At 34.8% G+C, this 21433-nt stretch overlaps 6 protein-coding genes and 2 non-coding genes across 9 annotated transcripts; 4 read left to right on the top strand and 4 right to left on the bottom strand.

Moving 5' to 3' along the window:
- Window positions 1-3671: 3671 nt before the first annotated feature.
- LOC17896080 (probable ran guanine nucleotide release factor) lies at window positions 3672-5946 on the bottom strand. 2 transcript variants are annotated; one of them, XM_023787780.1, is made up of 8 exons: window positions 5863-5946; window positions 5225-5305; window positions 5081-5116; window positions 4841-4978; window positions 4468-4554; window positions 4336-4383; window positions 4191-4267; window positions 3672-4038 (listed from the first exon to the last, which is right to left on the bottom strand). In XM_023787780.1, the coding sequence occupies exons 2-8, from the start codon at window positions 5297-5299 to the stop codon at window positions 3891-3893; spliced, it is 609 nt and encodes a 202-aa protein (XP_023643548.1). In that variant the 5' UTR covers window positions 5300-5305; window positions 5863-5946; the 3' UTR covers window positions 3672-3890. The 2 variants fall into 2 exon arrangements, with proteins under 2 accessions (XP_023643548.1, XP_023643547.1); XM_023787779.1 differs by lacking the exon at window positions 5863-5946 and adding an exon at window positions 5543-5638.
- Window positions 5947-6437: 491 nt separating this feature from the next.
- LOC17894822 (cullin-3B) lies at window positions 6438-8923 on the top strand. The gene is given in 2 exon segments (XM_023787695.1): window positions 6438-6928; window positions 6930-8923. Coding segments are annotated over 2 exon segments (2301 nt in total). The 3' UTR covers window positions 8740-8923.
- A 1362-nt stretch (window positions 8924-10285) lies between these two features.
- On the top strand, window positions 10286-11333 carry LOC17895403 (MATH domain and coiled-coil domain-containing protein At3g58410). Its single transcript, XM_023788416.1, is given in 5 exon segments — window positions 10286-10373; window positions 10457-10713; window positions 10715-10737; window positions 10858-11024; window positions 11176-11333. Coding segments are annotated over 5 exon segments (693 nt in total).
- Window positions 11334-12438: 1105 nt separating this feature from the next.
- Window positions 12439-14732, top strand: LOC17894998 (sphinganine C4-monooxygenase 1). Its single transcript, XM_006302651.2, has 2 exons — window positions 12439-12921; window positions 13909-14732. The coding sequence occupies exons 1-2, from the start codon at window positions 12697-12699 to the stop codon at window positions 14461-14463; spliced, it is 780 nt and encodes a 259-aa protein (XP_006302713.1). The 5' UTR covers window positions 12439-12696; the 3' UTR covers window positions 14464-14732.
- Window positions 14733-17172: 2440 nt separating this feature from the next.
- On the top strand, window positions 17173-18934 carry LOC17894744 (protein FEZ). Its single transcript, XM_006301054.2, has 3 exons — window positions 17173-17401; window positions 17482-17774; window positions 18191-18934. The coding sequence occupies exons 1-3, from the start codon at window positions 17218-17220 to the stop codon at window positions 18875-18877; spliced, it is 1164 nt and encodes a 387-aa protein (XP_006301116.1). The 5' UTR covers window positions 17173-17217; the 3' UTR covers window positions 18878-18934.
- Window positions 18935-19690: 756 nt separating this feature from the next.
- Window positions 19691-21114, bottom strand: LOC17895454 (60S ribosomal protein L34-2). Its single transcript, XM_006302944.2, has 4 exons — window positions 20955-21114; window positions 20784-20863; window positions 20027-20136; window positions 19691-19948 (listed from the first exon to the last, which is right to left on the bottom strand). Exons 1-4 carry the CDS (start codon window positions 21031-21033, stop codon window positions 19855-19857), a joined length of 363 nt encoding a protein of 120 aa, XP_006303006.1. The 5' UTR covers window positions 21034-21114; the 3' UTR covers window positions 19691-19854.
- On the bottom strand, window positions 20242-20325 carry LOC111832247. Its single transcript, XR_002835285.1, has one exon. It is a non-coding gene; the product is annotated as a small nucleolar RNA snoR110 (small nucleolar RNA).
- Window positions 20452-20534, bottom strand: LOC111832248. The gene has a single exon (XR_002835286.1). It is a non-coding gene; the product is annotated as a small nucleolar RNA snoR110 (small nucleolar RNA).
- Window positions 21115-21433: the final 319 nt, after the last annotated feature.

Here is a 21433-nt window from a genome sequence, read left to right as displayed (position 1 = left end):
ATATGATTTTGTTCTAAATGAAAGATAATATTATTGAGCTGGAATAAATAAATAGAAAAATCTAAAAGAGGGAGTAAATAATTTAGGGTAAGAAAAAATATTCTATCTATATTTAAGGTTGTCTAACCTTTCTTCTTGTGGGAATTACCACTTTGCTCGGCTTATACGAAAATATGTATAGGGGGGACAAGGGGCTGCCAAAGGAGCGTTTTCTTCATTTGTTTTTAAATTATTAAAGTAAAATGAAAAAGAGGAAAAAAATTATTAAAGTTTTGTATTTCTTCAGTACCTCTCGAACAAATGCTAGAGAATTACGATAAATACCACATAGTGATTTTGAGGAACCCTCAAGTTTCTTTCAATCGTTTTCTCTCTCCATCACTATTTGACCCGAGCCTACATATATATACCACATTATTCATAATATTTTGACGTTATTTATAATAGCTTTATATATATTTATAAAAAAAATTGCTGGTCACACACACCACCCAGAGCCTATCAACATCCGTGTCGGCAAAATATTCACAAAACCTTGTAATTTCGACGTGTGTATGAGTGTATCCATAAAAACACATATGTAATCATACGTATTTGTAACTTTATAAGCAGTTTAAATCACAAAAGAATACGGTATCGACACTTTTGTAATATATATATATGTATCGAAAATGTACGTGAGACACATTTAGTGGAAACTGGAAAAGAGGTCTATGGCCGAGTTTGGGTGGGTGAGGCTGACAATGCTACGTCACTCTCCGACCGTCCGTATATTCTCGTTTCCCTATCTTTACTAGGGCTGACGTAAGTCTCCTTCAAAATCATCCTTATTTTTCTTTTAAAGAAGAAAATATTACAGTCGGACAAGAAGTATTTGTAACACACACAAAAAAAGAATTGCATAAGTAACATTTTTGAAAAATATCGTATGTGTATAATTTTTTGTGTTCATAACAAAATCTATAAGAAAAATCACTATTAAGCGCTACGAAACTTTTAAAACTTTATTGAAAAGTCAACAGAAAAAGAATAGAAATTGTAGTATATATGATCGACCTCAAGAATTTTTATACTAGTCCTTAACATATATATATATATATATATATATATATGTGTTTATATATTGAATTTCTGTTTCTAAAATGAAATATATATATGATCGTAATGATTCTTTACTCGGTTTACTAGGTTTTAAGACTCAAATTTATTATGACCATAATGAAATATATATGATCGTAGTGATTCTTTTACTGTGTCTCACATCTCTACGGCTCTACATGTTCACTTTTGGACTTGCATAAGAGACATGTATGGGCCTAGCCCAGTACAAACAAAACTTTGCTGTCAATCATAATAACTCTCTACTTAAATTTAATTTAAAACTTAAAATCAATCATTAGGTGGTTTGTCCAAGTTCAGCTTTTGCTTATTTTAAGGTTTTGTATTTTGATTCGTTGTTACTTGTCTTGACCAATAAAGATATGATTACATTTCAACCCCAAAATAGTTTAAGAAAAATCTAAACGTGATGTGATATAACTATTAAAATAATCTCATCCTACAATTTTGTTCTCACTTTGGTATAGATTAGACTAGAGCCTAGCGATCTACCACCTCTTGCTTCATTGATTCGATTCGACCCCAATTTTCCGACAAGACGTCTTTTGATTAGATTCGACAATTGAACAATAACGAAAGGTTTCCTACAGTAACCTATCAAGGCGTTGATTATTCCCTTAAAACAAAATTATGTCCTAATAGTCAAGCCAAATTATAAATGGTTAACTCTCTAGTCTTTAGCATCCTAGAAAAAGGACCAACCCATTACCCGTGGATGGAAATGAATTATAGCTATTTTCAAGTTTAAAGGAATTGATAGAAATATAATGTCAAAAGACAAATGCTATAATCGGCCATAATTGCATATTATTATTAACAAAACAAAGCTAATAGGTTCGTTGGAAAGTTTCCGTTTGTTTGCCACTGACTTATGCGGACAGAATTACATCCAAAGGAGCCAAAAAAAAGCTAGTTATAATTTATAAATAGAAAGCTAAAAAGGTTCAAGCTAAAACTTATATAAAAGTAAATTATTGGATTCCAATAGGAATTCTACTTTTAATTCTTAACATGCTTTCTTTTTTGCTTCTCAACTATTCAAAGAGGTTCAAAGCTACTCCAATTGTGGAAATATGTTAACGTTCTTGTCAAATTACAAAGGAGTTTGACCTACTTGTTGGACGGTTGATGCAATTAATGAAATAGGTTGTTTTAGCTAACTCATTTTACATGATTATGGGTTGAAGTTTTCGTTCACTTTGAGATAACAAATTAACAATGATATAAATTTTGCTTATATGACAATAATGATTTAAAATATAAATACAAATTTTAGTGATATTCGGTTAATCGGTTATATTTAAAACTCATTTATATTTATTTTTATTTATAATTTATTTTTGACCCCATTTTTTATTTATAATATCAATCTATAAATATTATAGTATTTATGTTTTTATCAAACTAATATTTTTCAAAAATTGAAGTATATTTTTTCAGTCACTTAAAGAATCACGTAGTAAACGAATAAATGAATTATGGAAGCAATAAAAGATGTAAAGAAAACAACCAATGAAATTAAAGAAGCAAACAAAGAAGAAATTATTTTACAGAAATAAAAAATAAAGAAGAAATAGGGAATGAAGTAAACAAAATAATGGAACACGTATAGAAGTGAAATCATGTAAGAAAGCATGACAAAAGCAAAGAATCATAGAAGCAACATTTGAATCAATTGAGCCAGCAAAGATCAAACAAACATAGAAGATAACAAATAAACAAGTTAAGCATGTAATGCGAGCAAATAATGGAGGAAGTAAGTAAACAGAATATCAAAGAATCAAAATGAGGCAAGCAAACAAGTTAAGCAATTCACAAAGCAAAAATCAAAAGAATCAATGCCAACCAAAGAAGACACATCAAATAAACAAGCAGCAAAACAAGCAAATAAGAATGCAAGTGAACAAGTTGGCAATGTAAGTAAAGAAGCAGACAGTGTATGTATGCTTCAAGAAAGAAAATATGCATGAATGTATGTATGCATGTTTGAATGTATGCACATGTCTGAATGTATGCATCAAGAAAGAAAATATGCGTGAATGTATGTATGCATGTTTGGATGTATGTGCGTGAATGTATGTATGCATGTTTGGATGTATGTGCATGAATAGATGTATGCATGTTTGAATGTATGCAGACATGGATGGAAGAGAATTCAAGATATCAATAAATCAGGCTATTGAAGAGGTCTGCCTTTTTTTTTGGAATCACCCATTCCACAATCACTCTGGTTCTTGAATACTGAATTGTGTATTCTTCAACATATAATGTTGGTGTAGACAATGAGAAATTAAGTGATCCAAGTTCGATTATAATTCTATAGCTATGGAAGTGGAGAACAGGTACATGTATAAACATAAAGGTCTTTATGAAGGACTTTGAGATAATAACTCATATAAGTGTATATAACAGCCACATTATAATAACTCATATAAGTGTATATTAACAGCCACGTTACATGCTGAAGCTTCCATAGAGTCCAATTCAAAACTGTGAAGCTGAACGTGCTATACAGGTAAATGATTCACCATTCATGCTTGTTTAACCTGAGATTCAAGAAGCAAGTGATCCTTTAAAGATGTGTATGAAATTTTAACAAGGTTCTTGATAAGATCAATGGCAAACTCTGTTTTTATAAAAATCTATTTATAAAGCTCCAACTATAAACCTAAAAGACTAACTTAAACCAAAATGGCTTAAACAAAGCAAACTTCTAGAAACCAAGCTCATCAAATTGGCAGGCTTGATTCTTCTTCTCGTTTTGCATAGGCTCAAGCTGAGGAACCGAAAAGACTCCAGTCATTGACTTTGAAGGTCGAGAGTGATTGTTTAATGACATCACACATTTGCATTTTTCCAGATTGTGAAGCTGGGACAGCTAAACCAGATCCCACAGCATCCGCACTTTCACTCAGAGGGCTACACAATACGCAAACACATGAGAGAAAAGACATGTGAAACAGCAACAATCTTTTAATATTTCAGTTCTGTATCAGAAACAATGCATATCTATATTCAGTTGCTTGCAATATAAACTGAATGTCTCAAAGCTTCACGTTTGTGGGACTTACTTTATCAGAATAGGCTCATATGCAGTCACTAAGACATCTGTATCAACTCCCTTAAGACGAAGATTTGCCACATATACCTACAGAATATACCATCATATAAGACAAATTGTGTCTCAAAAGAAAAACTTATGAAAAGGTTTATTACCCTCACTAGGTTTTGTGCCTCTCTTCCCTGCCTTCCTTTGGATATAGCCTGTAATGATCGTTGTTAGGGAAACAAATAAAAAGGAAACTTATGGGCAAACAAACCAAAAACATTTATGTTTATGGACATTACCATCTCTCCAATAGCAGTTGTAGCAACGGCAGGGATGTTTCTGTACGAAAGTCCAGGCGCCTCAATGACCTCTGATTGCTCAATCAACTGAAAATTACACGGCAAAATTACTAGATTATCTTCATAAAATATCAACATTGGTAAAGACTAACCACAAACACACCAGTATTAGTTCTATTTCGACTAGTTTAAGAGACTGCATCCACATTAACCCAAAAACAGCCTCACTAATGTTATCTCAGACAAAAAGGGTCCAACTTTGAGAAATCTATATGCTTAAAACATTTTACAATCAAGAACCTCTAGAGATATAACACTAGTTTTTAATTGATTTGTCTTCTAAACATATAAGAAGGGTTCTAGTGTGTGTTACCTGGAATCCTTCTGCATCTTGCTCACTCGCAAGATCGTTAAGGAACCAAGAAGCACTGCCAATGTCACCAACCTCAGTCTTGAAATCTAACAACTCAAATATCAAACTCTCATCCCTTGAAGGATCCACAAAAACTTCCTGTAAAAGCAATGATAAAAGCAACAAAGATATTCAGGACCGTTCTTCAACACATCTTAACTAGAAACAATTCCAAATCTTTGAACAACGAAAGAACCAAACCTGATGATCTGGAACTTGTCGGATATTACTCACATCCTGAAGTTTCACAATAAAACCGTCAATAAATTCAGTAAACCCATTTTTTGATTAGCAGCGAAAAAGAAAGAAGAAGAAGATGAAGAAGAACAGAGTTATTGACAGAACCTCAAATCTCTGAGGGAAGGCAGTGGAAATAGCGCCACCGAACAAAGGTCTCACCGAACACAACTCACCAGACATGTTTAGCTACATTCAAAAAACAAAATCCTCGAAAAGATTAAAACTTGACAGGCAAAAAAAACACTAAATTTTGCCAAAAAGAGATCTATAACCAGCATACACTAGACTACTACTAATGCAAAAAGAGATCTATAACCAGCATACACTAGACTACTACTAATGCAAGCACTCAGATCATAATTGCAAACAAAAACAAAACAAAAAAATCATAAATTTGGGAATAAAGAGAAGAGAGAAGAGTACCAGCTGGAAAATAAAAGAGAAAGAAGAAAAAGCCAAGTTGCAGGGAAATAAAAAAAAAATTGAAGCTAGAGTATTTATATCACTCAGAATCAAAAGAAGCGTTGCTTTGACGTGCGAACAGAAGCGTTAAATTTACGCAAACAAGAAGGAAAAAAAAATCCATTTTATGTTTTAACTGAGAATAATTAAAAAAAAAGGAACCACAAAATCGCAACTTTTCTTAATTCGACTCTTTCTTTTTTGGTAATCCTTTCCACAATTGAAAAACCCAAACAAAATCAAAGACATAAAGTTTGCTAGAAAAACAAATAAAAATTTACCAGAAATTTCACTCAGAGACAAAATTCGAAAAACCAAGAACGATTTTAGGAGTGTGTTTTGTTCTTCTTCTTCTTCAATGTCTGCCGAATGAGAAAAATAAGCAAGGAACGACTTCTTTGAAACGGCATGTATTGTTTGGCACAAGTTTTTTTAATTAAGGCCCATCCGTTTAACAATTTAAAAGCCCATTTATGCATTTTATTATTATTATCTACGTGTTTTGATCGATCTAAGATTCGAACCAAGGGGGACGAAGTAACAAAAGAGGTAATCAAAACCACTGGGAGAAGAACACAATTACAAAAAATAAAAAATTTTGTTTGCGAACCGGTCCATTGCTATCAGCCTATCATCATCATCTTCAACCTTCAACTTCTTCTTCCTTCTTCAAACATCTCAAACCCTAACCTCCGATTTCTTCTGATTCCTCCTCGATTGAGAGCTAAGGTTTAATCAATTCTTCGATCATCGTTTGTTCCTGCTTGTTTCTAGAATTGTTTTGCTTTGAAGTGATTTTCTGATTCTCTTTGGTGTTTTTTTTTGTTTCTATTTTAGTTTTTTTTTTTTTATCAACATGAGTAATCAGAGGAAGAGAAATTTCCAGATTGAAGCGTTTAAGCAATGAGTCGTGGTTGATCCAAAATACGCCGACAAGACTTGGAAGATCATCGAACATGCGATTCATGAGATTTACAATCACAACGCAAGTGGACTCAGTTTCGAAGAGCTTTACATCTACCATAGATTTGACTTTGATTTAGCTACTGGTAGTAGTTTTGGTATAAGCCCTTGTTGTTTGTGTTGTTCTGAAGCTGTGTTTAAACTTTTATGTATATTGGTTTCTTTCAGGAACGCGTACAACATGGTTCTACATAAATTTGGTGAGAAGCTTTATACTGGACTTGTTACCACTATGACGTTTCATCTCAAAGAGATATGTAAGTCTATTGAAGAAGCTCAAGGAGGGGCGTTTCTATAACTGCTTAATAGGAAATGGGATGATCACAACAAAGCGTTGCAAATGATTAGGGATATTCTGATGTATATGGATCGGACTTACGTTTCGAACTCGTGTTCATGAGCTTGGACTTCATTTGTGGAGGGATAATGTTGTGCATTCGAGCAAGATTCAGACGCGGCTTTTGAATACGCTTCTTGATTTAGTTCATAAGGAACGGACTGGTGAAGTTATTGATAGGGTGTTGATGAGGAATGTGATTAAGATGTTCATGGACTTGGGTGAATCTGTGTATCAGGAGGATTTTGAGAAGCCGTTTTTGGGGGCTTCTGCTGATTTTTACAAGGTTGAGTCACAGGGATTCATTGAGTCTTGTGATTGTGGTGATTACTTGAAGAAAGCGGAGAAACCTCTCACTGAAGAAGTGGAAAGGGTAGCTCACTATTTGGATGCCAAGAGCGAAGCGAAGATTACTAGTGTGGTTGAAAGAGAGATGATTGCCAACCATGTCCAGAGACTAGTTCACATGGAGAATTCAGGTTTGGTTAATATGCTTCTGAATGACAAGTATGAGGATATGGGTAGAATGTACAGCTTGTTCCGCAGGGTTAGTAATGGTCTTGTTACAGTCAGAGATGTTATGACTTTGCATCTTAGGGAGATGGGAAAACAGCTGGTTACCGATCCAGAGAAATCAAAGGATCCTGTTGAATTTGTGCAGCGTCTACTGGATGAAAGGGATAAATATGACAAAATTATCAACATGGCATTCAGCAATGATAAGACATTCTAGAATGCTTTGAATTCTTCGTTTGAGTATTTCCTCAACTTGAACACCCGTTCTCTTGAGTTTATCTCCCTGTTTGTTGATGATAACCTACGAAAAGGACTAAAAGGTGTGGGAGAAGAGGATGTGGATCTTATTCTTGATAAGGTGATGATGTTGTTCCGCTACTTACAGGAGAAAGACGTTTTTGAGAAATACTACAAACAGCATCTGGCGAAAAGGCTTCTATCTGGAAAAACAGTTTCGGATGATGCAGAGAGGAATCTTATAGTGAAACTGAAGACAGAATGTGGATATCAGTTCACTTCGAAATTGGAAGGTATGTTTACTGACATGAAGACTTCACATGACACGCTGCTAGGATTTTATTATAGTCATCCCGAACTTTCAGAAGGGCCTACACTTGTCGTTCAGGTTCTCACAACTGGTTCTTGGCCCACACAGCCAACCGTACATTGTAACCTACCTGCAGAAGTTTATGTTCTGTGTGAGAAGTTCAGGTCATATTACCTCGGGACTCACACTGGGAGGAGGTTATCTTGGCAAACCAATATGGGCACAGCAGATATCAAAGCAGTGTTTGGAAAGAGCCAAAGGCACAAACTAAATGTTTCTACTTTCCAAATGTGTGTCCTTATGCTGTTCAACAACTCCGATCGACTAAGCTACAAAGAGATCGAACATGCAACTGAAATCCCTGCGTCAGATCTAAAGCGTTGCTTGCAGTCAATGGCATGTGTAAAGGGTAAAAACGTGCTAAGAAAAGAACCAATGAGCAAGGACATAGCAGAAGAGGACTCGTTTGTTGTGAACGACAGGTTCACAAGCAAATTCTACAAAGTGAAGATAGGAACAGTGGTGGCACAAAAGGAGACAGAACCAGAGAAGCAAGAGACGAGACAGAGAGTAGAAGAAGACAGGAAACCTCAGATTGAAGCAGCCATTGTGAGGATTATGAAGGCGAGACGACTGTTGGATCACAACAACATAATCGCAGAGGTCACCAAACAGTTGCAGTCGCGGTTCTTGGCAAACCCGACAGAGATAAAGAAGAGAATCGAGTCACTCATTGAACGCGATTTCTTGGAGAGGGATAGTACAGACCGGAAACTTTACCGCTATTTAGCCTAAAACGTTTGGAGAACACTGTCTCTCTGTTTGTTTTGCTTCGTTGTTTCCCTTATTTTGTTAGTCAGCTTTTCTTATTGGTAAATTATAAATTTCTGTTCAAAAGAAAATATTTAATTGTTTTTGTTTTTGATCTTACAAATTAGCGTTCAGCTTCTCTTCTATTTAGGCGCATGTTCGACTTCGATGACATGAGTTTTTGACTCATAGACAAGTTGTCTATATATTGTGTTTGTTCAAGTTGACTATTTGTTGATAATTCAAGTAAAGCATATACCATATTTGCAAATCATATTATTGTAGAAACAGTTGTTTATGCTCACAGTTTTTATTCTTTTTTTATTTTATTATTCAGGAACATTAAAGAAAGTTAGACAGAGGAGACTCAATTTCCCACAGAATACACGAGAGGTGCAAGTTCCATCACAAATTACTATGATGGGGAAATGATCATAAATTTTCTCCTAAACTATCTTAATTGTATCTCTCATGCATGGATGAGCGTCTTCTGTGCAGCTCTTTGTAAATGGTTAATTAATCACTGGTTGCCAATATAAGAATCAAACAGATTGTTAAGAAAGATGAGATTGTCATTACTCAAACATTTCTCTTGACTATAAAAATACAGATATGGGAGAAAACACAAGTTGAAATTTGGATGTTTTGTATACTCTAAACGGTGTCAACGCCTGGATTCACGAGTCATGGCTCTTCTAATTCTAATAAAATCGATTTGAGACATTGAAACTGTTACGCATTCCCTAATATGTTATTTCCAATTACACATATGTATTTGCATTCTTATTAATAGCATCTTAGTAATTATTATTTGCATGCTCATATTGAATAGTCCATTAACAATTTAACTTATTAAAAAAGATATAAGTAAGTTTTAGGAAAATATAATATATAAACCTAGTTTTCCTAAAACGTACTTATATATTGTCCAAAACCTAGGATTGAACTCAATAGTCAAATACATATAGTGCCCACAACAAATACATTATAGCTTAAGATTCGTAGGAATGGGTTCATGCGCAGCACTAGCAGCAGTTTCTCCAATTGTGAGGAGCTGGAGACAGCATCCTCCTTCTTCTTATTCCCTTTAAGATTCAAAACTTCTCACAACTTGAGAATTCTACCGCCGCCTCTGATCAAAAATACCAGTCTCATCTTTTCACCTCCGGTAAATACAACTGGTACGGATCGGATTGTCTAAGCGCCATGTACAGTATATATATTAGAGACCCAAATCTTGCTTTCTTCGTTGTTCACATCATCATCAGAAATATCAATATATCTGTTTATTTTTTCGTTATAAAAATATATATAATGTATATATATCTATATATATATATATCTTAAACTCCCATACATACAAGCTATGACATAAAGTCATACGGTTTTCAGAAGAACATACAAGACATATCAATAGTTATGTCCTGTTTCTTAAAAAAACAGGAGATTGATAGTATATCCGAAAGGGAACGAAAAGGACAATGGAAGTGGATATATATCCATGTACGTGGAATTAGACAGCACGAGCTTGATGGTATCCACACCACCAACTGAGGTTTTCGCTGAACTCCGCTTCTTTGTCTACAACAAGAAGAAAAACAAGTATTTTACTATTCAAGGTGAAACTTTTTATTTCTTTAGTTAGACCTATGCGTGTATGTATATACATATATTCACAAAGCCATATCTATTACATTTTCAGATGTACAAGTAAAGCGGTTCAATGCGCTCAAAATGGTGTGGGGATTGCAACAAGTGCTTCCATATGATACATTTATTAACCCTGAGGATGGATACATCTTTGAGGGAGGTCAATGTGAGTTTGGTGTTGATGTTCTTGTTGCTCCGCCTCTTACCAATTGGGAGATCATTTCTTTTGATGAGAAAATCCCTAATAAGTTCTCTTGGACTCTTGAGAATCTTTCTAAGTTGAAAGAGACTGTTTACACATCCAAAAGTTTTTCAATTGGGAGGAAGGAAATGGTTAGTACCTCTATATATATATATATCTATGTTGCACTAAGAAATATGTACGTAACTATACAAAGATACAAGTGTGTAAATGTTAACGAGTCCAATAATATTTCATGCGTTACGTTGTAGGATTCTAAAGCTGCATCCGAAGGGTGACTCTATATCAGATGGCAAACATTTATCCCTTTATCTTCATTTAGCTGATACTGAAACACTAAAATCAGATGAGAAGATATTCACGCAAGTACATTTGCGAGTTCTAGACCCGCTTGGCTCCAAACATATGGGATACCAATGTAGTTTCGTATTCTATAAGACAGTTGTGTTATTATCTTATAATAATCATAACAATAATTAATTCATACTTCTTGAGATATTCATTCGTCTTTTTCTTTTAACTATGTTTCACTTCTCTTTTTTTTTTTTCTTTTTTTTTTCTTTTTGCAGTAAAACACTGGCACGAGAAATCAAACTTGGGTTGGGGGTGGAAACACTTTTTGGCTTTAGCTGAACTTCGGAAGACTTACTTGGACAAAGACGACACTTTGAATGTTGTGGCCGAATTCAAAATTGTTTCTGCAACCAAATACTCTCACATCATCTAATCTCTATATTTACTTAGCTTTTAGAGTATCAAATTATATATCTATTATTCTTCTACTATGAGTAGACTACTACTACTAGCTACTATTTCAGTACGACATAATACTGTATGTCTTGGACCAATTTTTAATTATCATTTCGAGTTCTTTAGTTTCCATAATTTTGTTTTTAAAAGAAAGGATTTTATACTCTCCATCATCTAGTCTCTATATTTAATTACTTTTAGAGTATCAAATCATCTACTCTGAGTAGACTATTCTACTGCATTACGACATAATACTATGCCTTTACTCTTTTTTTGGGTCAAATACTATGCCTTTACTAATGTGCCATCTCATGATCCCAAATTGGGCTTTAGACCTGGGTAATACAAAACAACTACTGTTACAAACCGAGAAAAGATTTACGACACTAGGTTGAATCTGGGATGTTAAACGGAGGCAGCATCATTTCGAGTTCTTTAATTAGTTTCCGTAAACTTGTGTTTAAAAGAAAAGATGGTTTTCTGTAGTTGTTGTTTTTTGTTTGTTTTTCACTAGAAGGATTAATTCATATTGCCTCCTTATATGATATAGTACGTACTCTATGTTTATTCCAAAACATTTATACAGAAATAGCGAAATTAAAGATCATATCTTGTCTTAATATTTCTCCAGTTAAGCCACTCGATCAAGTACCACACTGTTTTATCTTATGGATCATCTTATGTGCGGTTTGAAACGGGGTTATACAATTTTTGGAAATTTGATCAATTGTGAAGCTAAATAATGTTGTATTTTCTACAAGTTGATATATCAAAATATTTAAAAACCCAACATTATCAAAATTTTCAAGCATCCAACATATACGGCGTCGTTTTCACAGACGACATGAAACAAACCAATCACGAAGCGGTAACAGTGAAAATCAGATACGATAAGTAACACGTTAACGAGATATTTTGGTTACCGAATCGAACGTTAAGGATCAACTCAAAAATTATAAACGCTTTAGATTTCGTCACGTAGGTCAGGTCACTGTAGATATGACCTCACTGGATAACTTGGATATTTTAATTTTTTTTCTGTCAATGAGTACAGTTCAGCCACGTCTGTCTCTCAGACAAAACGCAAGTATTGGTTTTGTTTCCTTCTTCATCGTTGATTTGTCAACTCAATACGCCCAAACCCTAAACTATCCCCAATCATCGATTCAATTATCAAATCTTCCCCGATTGAAAGATAAAAATCAAACCTTTGGAAGTTGTCTCTCTCGATTCCTGTGAAAAGAATAATCTTTAGCTTTTTTGGGATATTTTTTTCTCCCCTCTGCATCATTTGCGTTTGGTTGATGAAGAGGATCTGAGATTAGGAGAGATTTTAGGGAATGATGGGTTTTGCTGTATCGGATGAATTGCTTGGAACTGTTGCTCCAATTGTGGTGTATTGGTTGTATTCTGGGATATACGTAGCGCTGTCGTCTTTGGAGAGTTATAGATTACATTCTAAGGCTGAAGAAGCAGAGAAGAATCTTGTCTCGAAATCTGCTGTTGTGAAAGGTGTTCTTCTTCAGCAGGTTGTTCAAGCTGTTGTCGCTATCCTTTTGTTCACGGTAATGTTTTGGTTTTTTTTTTTCTTCTCTCCCCATTTTGGAGTTTTTTGCTTTGTGAAGTTTGAGTGAAAAAATGGTAACAAATTGGGGAATCTTGATATCTGATGCTGACGTTTTTATGGGTGTGATGGATGATGATGAATTTTACAAAAGGTTGAATCTTTTTGGGTTGCTGTAGTTTTCCACCCAAAAAGAGAATTTTTTTTTTGCATTAATGATCTGATTTTAGTTGGAGCATTTGTCAAATGTGTAGGTTCTTTGACCAAATTTAAAGTAAGGATGCCAGAAGAAAGTTTTTAAGTCTTGGATATAGATTATAGATGAACTATTCTTAATCTTTCATGACTATTAGTGTTATAAACTAGACAGAGAGTTAGAGTTAGAGGATAGCTTGAGTAATAAGGATTTAAGAGACCAGTGAAAGGCGTTGTTAGTGTATTGGCAATTGGTTTGGGACTTGTGAGAGAGTAGGTTGTTCTAGAATTCACCCTAGGACTGTTGGTTAGTCCTGTGTTTTTCAGTTGTATTGGATTCAGAGAGGAGTAAAGGAAGGTATTGGTTTTGGTTTTTATCAGCTTAGCTGATGAGTGATGAGAAAACTGTACTCAACCAAGAAATAGCCGAGTAGCAATAAACAACCTTTCTAAATCTGATTAGACAAGGTTGTTTGTTGAATAAATTACAATGAGTTATTATGTAGTGATAGCAGGAATGCTGTTATAATCCCTGAAGCTGTGTCATAGATTATTGTTTGCCTTCGTTACCTCTACTCTGCTGCATTTCCTGGCACTTGAATGTTGTTTAGCCTCAGTACTTGTTATGTCGTGGACCGCGCGGGTTACTAGAAATGTCTTTGAGAGATTTCATTTTCTTATTTGACTCGTCTCTCATAGATGATTTGTCAATACCATGGAATAACTTATTTTTTGTTTGTTCTGGTTTCTTGCGTTAACCCTCATCAAATATGCTGCTCTATTGTCTATGCAGGTGACAGAAAGTGATGACGAAGCAGACAAAGCGCAACAGTTTTCCCTTTTGGTTCTAGCAAGACAGTTTGTGACAGCCATGATAATCCTCGACACATGGCAATACTTCATGCATCGATATATGCATCACAACAAGTTCTTATACAAACATATCCACTCTCAACACCACCGTCTCATTGTCCCATATGCATATGGAGCGTTATACAACCATCCAGTGGAAGGTCTTCTCTTGGATACAATTGGTGGGGCCTTATCTTTCCTAGTCTCTGGTATGTCTCCAAGAACTTCCATCTTCTTCTTCTCTTTCGCCACAATCAAGACCGTGGATGACCATTGTGGTCTCTGGCTTCCTGGAAACTTATTCCATATGGTCTTCAAGAACAACTCGGCTTACCATGATATCCATCATCAGCTCTATGGAACCAAATACAATTTCTCTCAGCCTTTCTTTGTCATGTGGGATCGTATTCTGGGAACTTACATGCCATATTCTCTTGAGAAAAGAGAAGATGGAGGATTCGAAGCACGTCCTACTAAAGAATTCAAAGAAGATTAAGACATTGGATTTTGGATATATGTTTGTTTATCTGCCCTGAGGTTGGCTAATGGATGATACTTGTGTCACGGAGGTGTAGTTTTATAAATCAGAAACAGAACTGGTTTGCGTTTTGCCTTTCTTTTTCCAAGAGCTAAGTAGTTGAAGTTGAGATTTGTATATAAACATTATCGAGCTGTTGTTCTACTTTGGGTTTTTGTTTTGCATGTATTATTGTACCACACACTGGTTTTGTTAAATCTATTTGTCTACAAGGTCTTTCATAAGGACTTGATACTTAGTTACATTTTAATAATGTAGTTTAGAAAATCATATAAAACAACTGTGGCTATGGTAAGAGGGAGGAAGCACTGGAGTAGATGAATTTGAAGAGCAGAGGAGAATTGTGAGGTTATAGATTCTGCAAAAAAATGGTCTCCAAGTGTATATAGCCAATAGATAGATGATACGAAGTGAAGTAGTGCAGTTTAAGCATTGTTTGTGAGTGCTAGCAACGGATTAGAGAGAGTTGATGATCTGATAATGTTCTAGAGGCTCTCTTGCAATGAGTGTATGGTTCTTTAGATCTGGACATAGTGAAGTGTCCACATATTATAAATTTATAATTCTCCTTATTTTAATATTGGATTCTTTGAATTTTGTAGTGCAAGCCAAAATCTTTCTTATTCAATTAATTGACCATAGTCTTATTGATGAGGATTGATTAAGGAGGTCGGTTACTCTAATGATATATTATTCAAAAATGGTAGTGGAGATGGAGTAGACTTTTTGGGTGCAATGTAAATGTGTTTTCTAAAGACAGAGCCAAAGACATTATTAATACTCATACAACATGTTCGCGAAGACAGAGGTATGGATGCTTGGGCTTGAAGACTTCCATACTTTGACTCCTAACATTTTCATACTATTACTTAATAAGACAATGGGTCATTAAAATTTAATTAAAGCTCTAAAATCAAGTATACACGTTTGGGAAGTTAAAAAACAAACAAACTGAGTCAACAGAAAATTTGAAGAGACAAAATGGGTATTAACCGAGGAAACTTGGCTTTTTGTGATCTCATTGAATTTGATGTATTCTTAGAGTTTGGCCTATAGTTCGATCATGGTTTGGAGTAAGTCAATCAATAGGATACTGACTTTAAAAGTCATACTGAAATTCTAAAATTCGTTAGGAAACAAAAGTAAAACGTAACGTAAATACTAAATACAGAGTAGTAATTAGTACAACTTCTATATAAAGTCTAGTTGAACATCATGCATTAGTCTCGGTCACTTTTAAAAATTTCAAATTTTTACCTATTTAGCTGGTATGTGTATTAATAACTATTTGACACTAAAGTAAATACTTGATAAAATTGATGGTACTTGTAGAGAAGAAAATATTAAAGAAATCATAGGTTATTGATGAAGTAAATTTTGAACCTCAACCAGATTTACTAAAAGCAAGAAAATTATTGAGAAATTCTATACTTTGGTATTCGATATTTTGCCAAAACCCACATCAAAATTAAGAAGTTAAAAATAGGCAGATTTGACTTTTTACCTTGTGAATATTTCAGGCGCCCTCTTGTAAATGTGTTTTTTAGTTCGTAGTATCTACAAGTCATTAATAAGTATTCATTTATTTTGTCTAATCACTTTCACTAATTCAAAACTAATACACATGCATGTGGACATGAAAATCGTATAGAAGTCATTCTTTTGTCGTAGATAAATTTTATGAGAAGTATAGTGTGGTCAAAATTAAGCGATTAGAAGAATACAACAGAAGAAAACATCCGATTAGATTTTTAAAAAGGGATAGAATTGTTAACATACTATATATTCAATCACACATGTTAGCATTTGTCTTTAGAGTCAAAAACCTAAATTTGCTAGTGCCTGACAGAAATCAGTGGGAATAGAAGAAGCTGTTCGAATAAGAATGAAACGTTCAGAGATATTTCGGATTTTGAGCATAGCATTAGATTCTTTAAAACTAAATTAATTTAACTAATGCTATGTTAGTTCTAGTTTCGAATCTTTTGGTACGCCTCGGTTTTTGTCACACACGTCAAACAAGAGGGACGGCCTTAACACATTTCTTAATTAATTACATGAGTTTACATAAATAATAAATTACACACTGTATAAATTATTCACTATAATGCTTATTGCCTTATATAGAACCTTCAAATAATTTAAAACGAACTGGTTACAAAAACTAACACAACGTTGAGAAATATTAACATGTCACGTAGACGCTTTTATAATTCCACGATACGTATCTAATTAATAGGAAGTCAAGATAGTTAGACAATGGAAAAAGTATATGCATGCCAAACGTATTTTGGTTACAAACAAATGATGCAACTTCTCTTGCCATATATAAGACAGTCCAAAAAGAGGTCAAATTTAAACTATACTATGACGTATACCCCAAGACAGTACGCAAACTTTGATCTAGAGATGCTTCTACTAAGTACTTAAACACTTTTGATTTCAAACAAATTAAACTCTGATCTCCATTAAAATATTTGTCAATAAATCAGCAGAAAAGGCGGCTGATCCTTCGGGGTCAGACCCCTCACAGGGCAGCATATATTTGTGTTCGAATCAAGCAAATAAACTTCACTCATACCAACTCTCTCTTTTTTCCATTTAGGGTTTAAAAAAAATCTCACTACTCTTGTCACACTAACACAATATCTTTCTTCATACACAAAGTGTTCAAAGTTTAAGCACTTGTCCAAAACATTCACTAATACTAATATGGGAGAGATTAACGAAGAAGCTATGAAAATGGAAGATGTGTTGTTGCCTGGGTTTAGATTTCATCCAACAGACGAAGAGCTCGTGAGTTTCTATCTTAAGCGGAAGGTTGAAAATCGCCCACTCTCCATCAAGCTCATTACACAGCTCGACATCTACAAATATGACCCATGGGATCTTCCAAGTACGTACAATCTCTTTTACCTTCTACATATCTTCCTCTTCTTTCGAAAACCCTAAAATATATATGTTTGATGAATGTAGAATTTGCGATGATGGGTGAGAAAGAGTGGTACTTCTACTGTCCAAGAGATAGAAAGTATAGGAACAGCACGAGACCGAACCGAGTGACTGGTGCTGGATTCTGGAAAGCCACGGGAACGGACAGGCCGATATACTCATCGGACGGAAGCAAATTCATTGGCCTGAGGAAGTCACTTGTGTATTACAGTGGAAAAGCTGCTAAAGGCATTAAGACAGATTGGATGATGCATGAGTTCCGTTTGCCTTCTACTTCTTCACACACCCTCGGTGATACTCATCATGTCTCTTCAAACGTAAGCAATGTACACGTTATTAATTAGTGGTTAAGCACTTAAGCTACCATAGTATTTTAGTTATACGCTCATATGTTGACATGTTGTATAATTCCATGCATATAGATATGTAATGTGTTTAAAGGAATTGAGTTAAAGGTAACTCAATTAATTAGTCAATAATTTATGACATGGTTTCGTTTATATAAAGAAATTAGTTTCTTATAAAGTTGACAAATGATACTTTTGTCTGTAGTTAATTGTGCATAAGTTTTATTTATGGACCAAAAACAAGTCTTTTTTTTTTGTATTTTTCTTTGATTTTTTGCAGTCAAATCTTATTTTTATATTTTATACTCTTTCGTATTTTTCTTTCCTTTGGACTATTTATTTTGTTACCTAGTTAGTTTAATCTTATTTGTATATGTGAAATGCAGGATTCATGGGCAATATGCAGAATATTAAAGAAGATAAACACAACGGCTTTTAGAGCTATCTCTCACTCCTTTGTTTCCTCATTACCGCAAGACGAAAGCACCCATATAAAACCCTATGAAAAACCATCAAACACATCCCAAATTTCTTCAGACAAGATCCTCCAAAATAGTTCTTGCTTCAAGTTTTACAATGAAGACATGAATGTTACCCAACCGAGTTCATGCTTCGATCATAAAGAGGCTACCAAGACTAGTACTTGTACAACTACTAGCCCCTTTTCTTACTTGGATTTCAGTTCCTCCGACAGTCCTGGCTCTCGTCTAGACCAACAGCACCTGAGAAACCTCTTGCTTTTCCCACAAGAAACACAACCACCTCAGTTCCCAAAGTTCATTACCAACTACATGATCTCGTCAACAGACTCATCGTTTCTGGAAGAATACACAAATCATATAGGGGACCTCACTAGTTCGGTATTGGCCCAAGAACAGTGTCCTGCATTGGTGAGTCTGCCACAAGAGCACCATCATGAGACCCGTTTTGAGGAGAATATATTGAGTAATACGAATCCGGATCATCATGCTCTACATCACTTGCCTTCAAGTAATGTTGGAGATCAGAAGCATCACTCCATGTTGCTAGATAATTACTATTCCTCATTGTCTACTTCTTTCTCCATTACTTGAGAGACGTTATTCAATATATTTATGATATAACATGATCATATCCCCAAGATTTTTATATGTTTGCTTAAAGCTCTGCTTTTTTCGGATTCTTCTTTCAAACTAATGGGTTTTTTTTTTAAACGATTCCTAACTCATAAACACAATGAGTTATAAACTTAATCCGGAGTCGTATTTAAGTATGAAAAGAACATTTTACATGCCAATATAATTACGTCATACCATAGCAGATTAGGCAATCGGCAATGAAAGAGAATAAATATCATATAATGAAAGTTAGGTGTTACAAATTTTTCAAGACCTATAAATCGATCCTTGCCAAAAAAATCTTGATTCAGCGAGTTGGATGAAGCAAGGTTTCTGATACAAACACCCAAACTTGAGAGTTTTTGCAAGTCTGAGCCTGAGGATTTTTGTTCAATATTTGTACCCTCCATAATGTATATCTGAGCATTTCAGTCAAAATAGTTACTACCTTCACTCAGAGTTATGGTGTTTACAAAATGCTTTGGTCTAAAGCTTAACTGGGAGGAGTATGTGTTATGATATAAGACGTTGTACGTGTGCGGCTTGAGTATCTGAACCTTGTGATCATCGGGTTGTAATTTTCATACAGAACAATTCGAGTAAACATATAGAAGCGTATGTCTTTGTTGTGTTTAGCTTTTGTCCCCAAAACAAGTTTAATCCAGATAATCTACCGAAGAGAAGGAATATGATTCGTAATTTTCTCGTCGGGATAAACAATTTTAGCTTTATACTTCAAACCGATAAAAAGTATTAATCATGTCCAAAAGATAAGATAAGAGGGTAGGATGAACTCAAAGAAACGAGAAATCAAAACCGAAGCGAATTGTCGACAGAGGCAAAGATTCAAAACCAATACAAAAAAGCTTAAAAATTTGGATGAGTACACAATGTTTCTCTGCAACCAGTACTATCGCTAGAACAGAGCCATAAAAGATAAAAACTAAATGGGTCTAGCTCTTGGGAGCAACCTTTTCCTTTGCCTTTTGAAGCTTCAAAACCTTCTTCACAATCTTTTGCTCCTCCACAAGGAAAGCACGGATGATTCTGTAATCACAAGAAGCAATTAAATTAGTCCTTTGTTTATAAAGAAAACTGATACAAAGATTGAGCTCAAGAACTAACCTTTCCCTAACAGCAGAACCAGACAAAACACCACCATAAGCACGATTAACAGTCCTCCTGTTTCTGGATAATCGAGACCTCTTGTACTCAGCAGGCCTCAAGTGAGGGATCTAAAGAATCAAAGAGAAACAAGTTTAGGTGCTGAAGAAAGATGGCAGAAACAACTAACACCACATCAATTACAATTGATGTAAACCAAACAATAACAGTTATTAAGATTTCTGCCGCCAAGGAAATAAGGTTACTCTTACATACAAAATGAGAAAACTTGTAAAGACCAAAGCGGCACTAAATTTAGCTTATGATAAAGTTATGTACTGATGTGGATTAATCTTAACCAGCACAAGACCGTCAATAAGCACAACAGAAACAAAACTAATACATTTTCAGACACCAAGAATACAAAATACATACACATAGTACAAAAGTTTCTGCCGCCAAGATAAAAGAAGACTCCTTACATACAAAAGGAGAAAACTAAAAGTAACAAGGCTGCACTAAATTTAGCTTATGATAAAGTTATCTACTGATGTGGATTCATCTAACCAGCACAAGACCGTCAATAAGCACACTCACAAATCAACCAAAGCTACTACATTTGCAACAATCAATGCATTTGCAACCTCAACACAATCAACTCAAAGACTCAATCTAATTATCATTTCCGGGTCAATCCAAAATCAATCAAAGGACACAACTTTAGAATCAACATGTTACCAAATCAAATCTAAGAGATAAGAAACAGAAGACTACTTACACCCTGGATACGCTTGCCGGTAACGGGACATTTAGGACCACTGGCTCTCTTCTTTGTGGTCTGGTAAGTCAATTTACCTCCTGCAAATCAAAGAATACACAAAATACATTACACATCTGATAGATCGGTGAATCCAGAATTTGATTTCTCAGCTGAAGAAACAGAACAGACCTGGGGTTTTGACGATCCGGTGCTGGTTTGATTTGGTGGCGTAACTGTGCCTCGATCGGTAAACAAGACGCTGCACCATTTTCGCTTCTCTCTCTCTCTCACAACCCTCTCGTATCTGCTAGGGTTTTATCCTCCTCAGCTTGACGGAGCAGAGAAGTGGCTTTATAAGCTAAGCTTAATCTTATATAAGGGCTTTTTCACTTACAATACCCTTTTGCCCTAGATCGGACGGATCAGATCACATCTTGAATTATGATCATTAACAGACGAGATTTTACAGGCTTGTTAGGCTTACAAAACAGAGATTATTAAGCCAAACGGCCCAAGGCCCACTATAAGTTCAAGCCTCAAGGTTTGAATCAGAAATACATTGCTGCTTCAGTGTGTAGTGTACTGTGTAGTGTTCAGGAATAAAGGTCCTTTGTGGCTTTGTATATGAATTCGGATCTTTAATGTGAAAATAAATATTTTCTATTGTG

This window comes from Capsella rubella, unplaced genomic scaffold, assembly GCF_000375325.1.
Source record: "Capsella rubella cultivar Monte Gargano unplaced genomic scaffold, Caprub1_0 scaffold_2, whole genome shotgun sequence".
Taxonomy (NCBI): Eukaryota; Viridiplantae; Streptophyta; class Magnoliopsida; order Brassicales; family Brassicaceae; genus Capsella; species Capsella rubella.
The sequence above is the reverse complement of the archived record's forward strand: the minus strand, read 5'-3'. Positions and strand labels throughout refer to the sequence as shown.

What these genes read in the sequence shown, in the direction of transcription:
- LOC17896080 (XM_023787780.1), bottom strand. Translation starts at nt 5,299, where the DNA reads ATGTCTGGTGAGTTGTGTTCGGTGAGACCTTTGTTCGGTGGCGCTATT. An exon ending in CAACTGCTATTGGAGAGATG is followed by an intron (nt 4,384 to 4,467) that starts GTAATGTCCATA and finishes CGATCATTACAG; the next exon opens with GCTATATCCAAAGGAAGGCA. An exon ending in TATGAGCCTATTCTGATAAA is followed by an intron (nt 4,039 to 4,190) that starts GTAAGTCCCACA and finishes CGTATTGTGTAG; the next exon opens with CCCTCTGAGTGAAAGTGCGG.
- LOC17894998 (XM_006302651.2), top strand. Translation starts at nt 12,697, where the DNA reads ATGATGGGTTTTGCTGTATCGGATGAATTGCTTGGAACTGTTGCTCCA. An exon ending in TCGCTATCCTTTTGTTCACG is followed by an intron (nt 12,922 to 13,908) that starts GTAATGTTTTGG and finishes TTGTCTATGCAG; the next exon opens with GTGACAGAAAGTGATGACGA.
- LOC17894744 (XM_006301054.2), top strand. Translation starts at nt 17,218, where the DNA reads ATGGGAGAGATTAACGAAGAAGCTATGAAAATGGAAGATGTGTTGTTG. An exon ending in TGACCCATGGGATCTTCCAA is followed by an intron (nt 17,402 to 17,481) that starts GTACGTACAATC and finishes TGATGAATGTAG; the next exon opens with AATTTGCGATGATGGGTGAG. An exon ending in CTCATCATGTCTCTTCAAAC is followed by an intron (nt 17,775 to 18,190) that starts GTAAGCAATGTA and finishes TGTGAAATGCAG; the next exon opens with GATTCATGGGCAATATGCAG.
- LOC17895454 (XM_006302944.2), bottom strand. Translation starts at nt 21,033, where the DNA reads ATGGTGCAGCGTCTTGTTTACCGATCGAGGCACAGTTACGCCACCAAA. An exon ending in CCGGATCGTCAAAACCCCAG is followed by an intron (nt 20,864 to 20,954) that starts GTCTGTTCTGTT and finishes TTTGATTTGCAG; the next exon opens with GAGGTAAATTGACTTACCAG. An exon ending in CCGGCAAGCGTATCCAGGGT is followed by an intron (nt 20,137 to 20,783) that starts GTAAGTAGTCTT and finishes TTGATTCTTTAG; the next exon opens with ATCCCTCACTTGAGGCCTGC.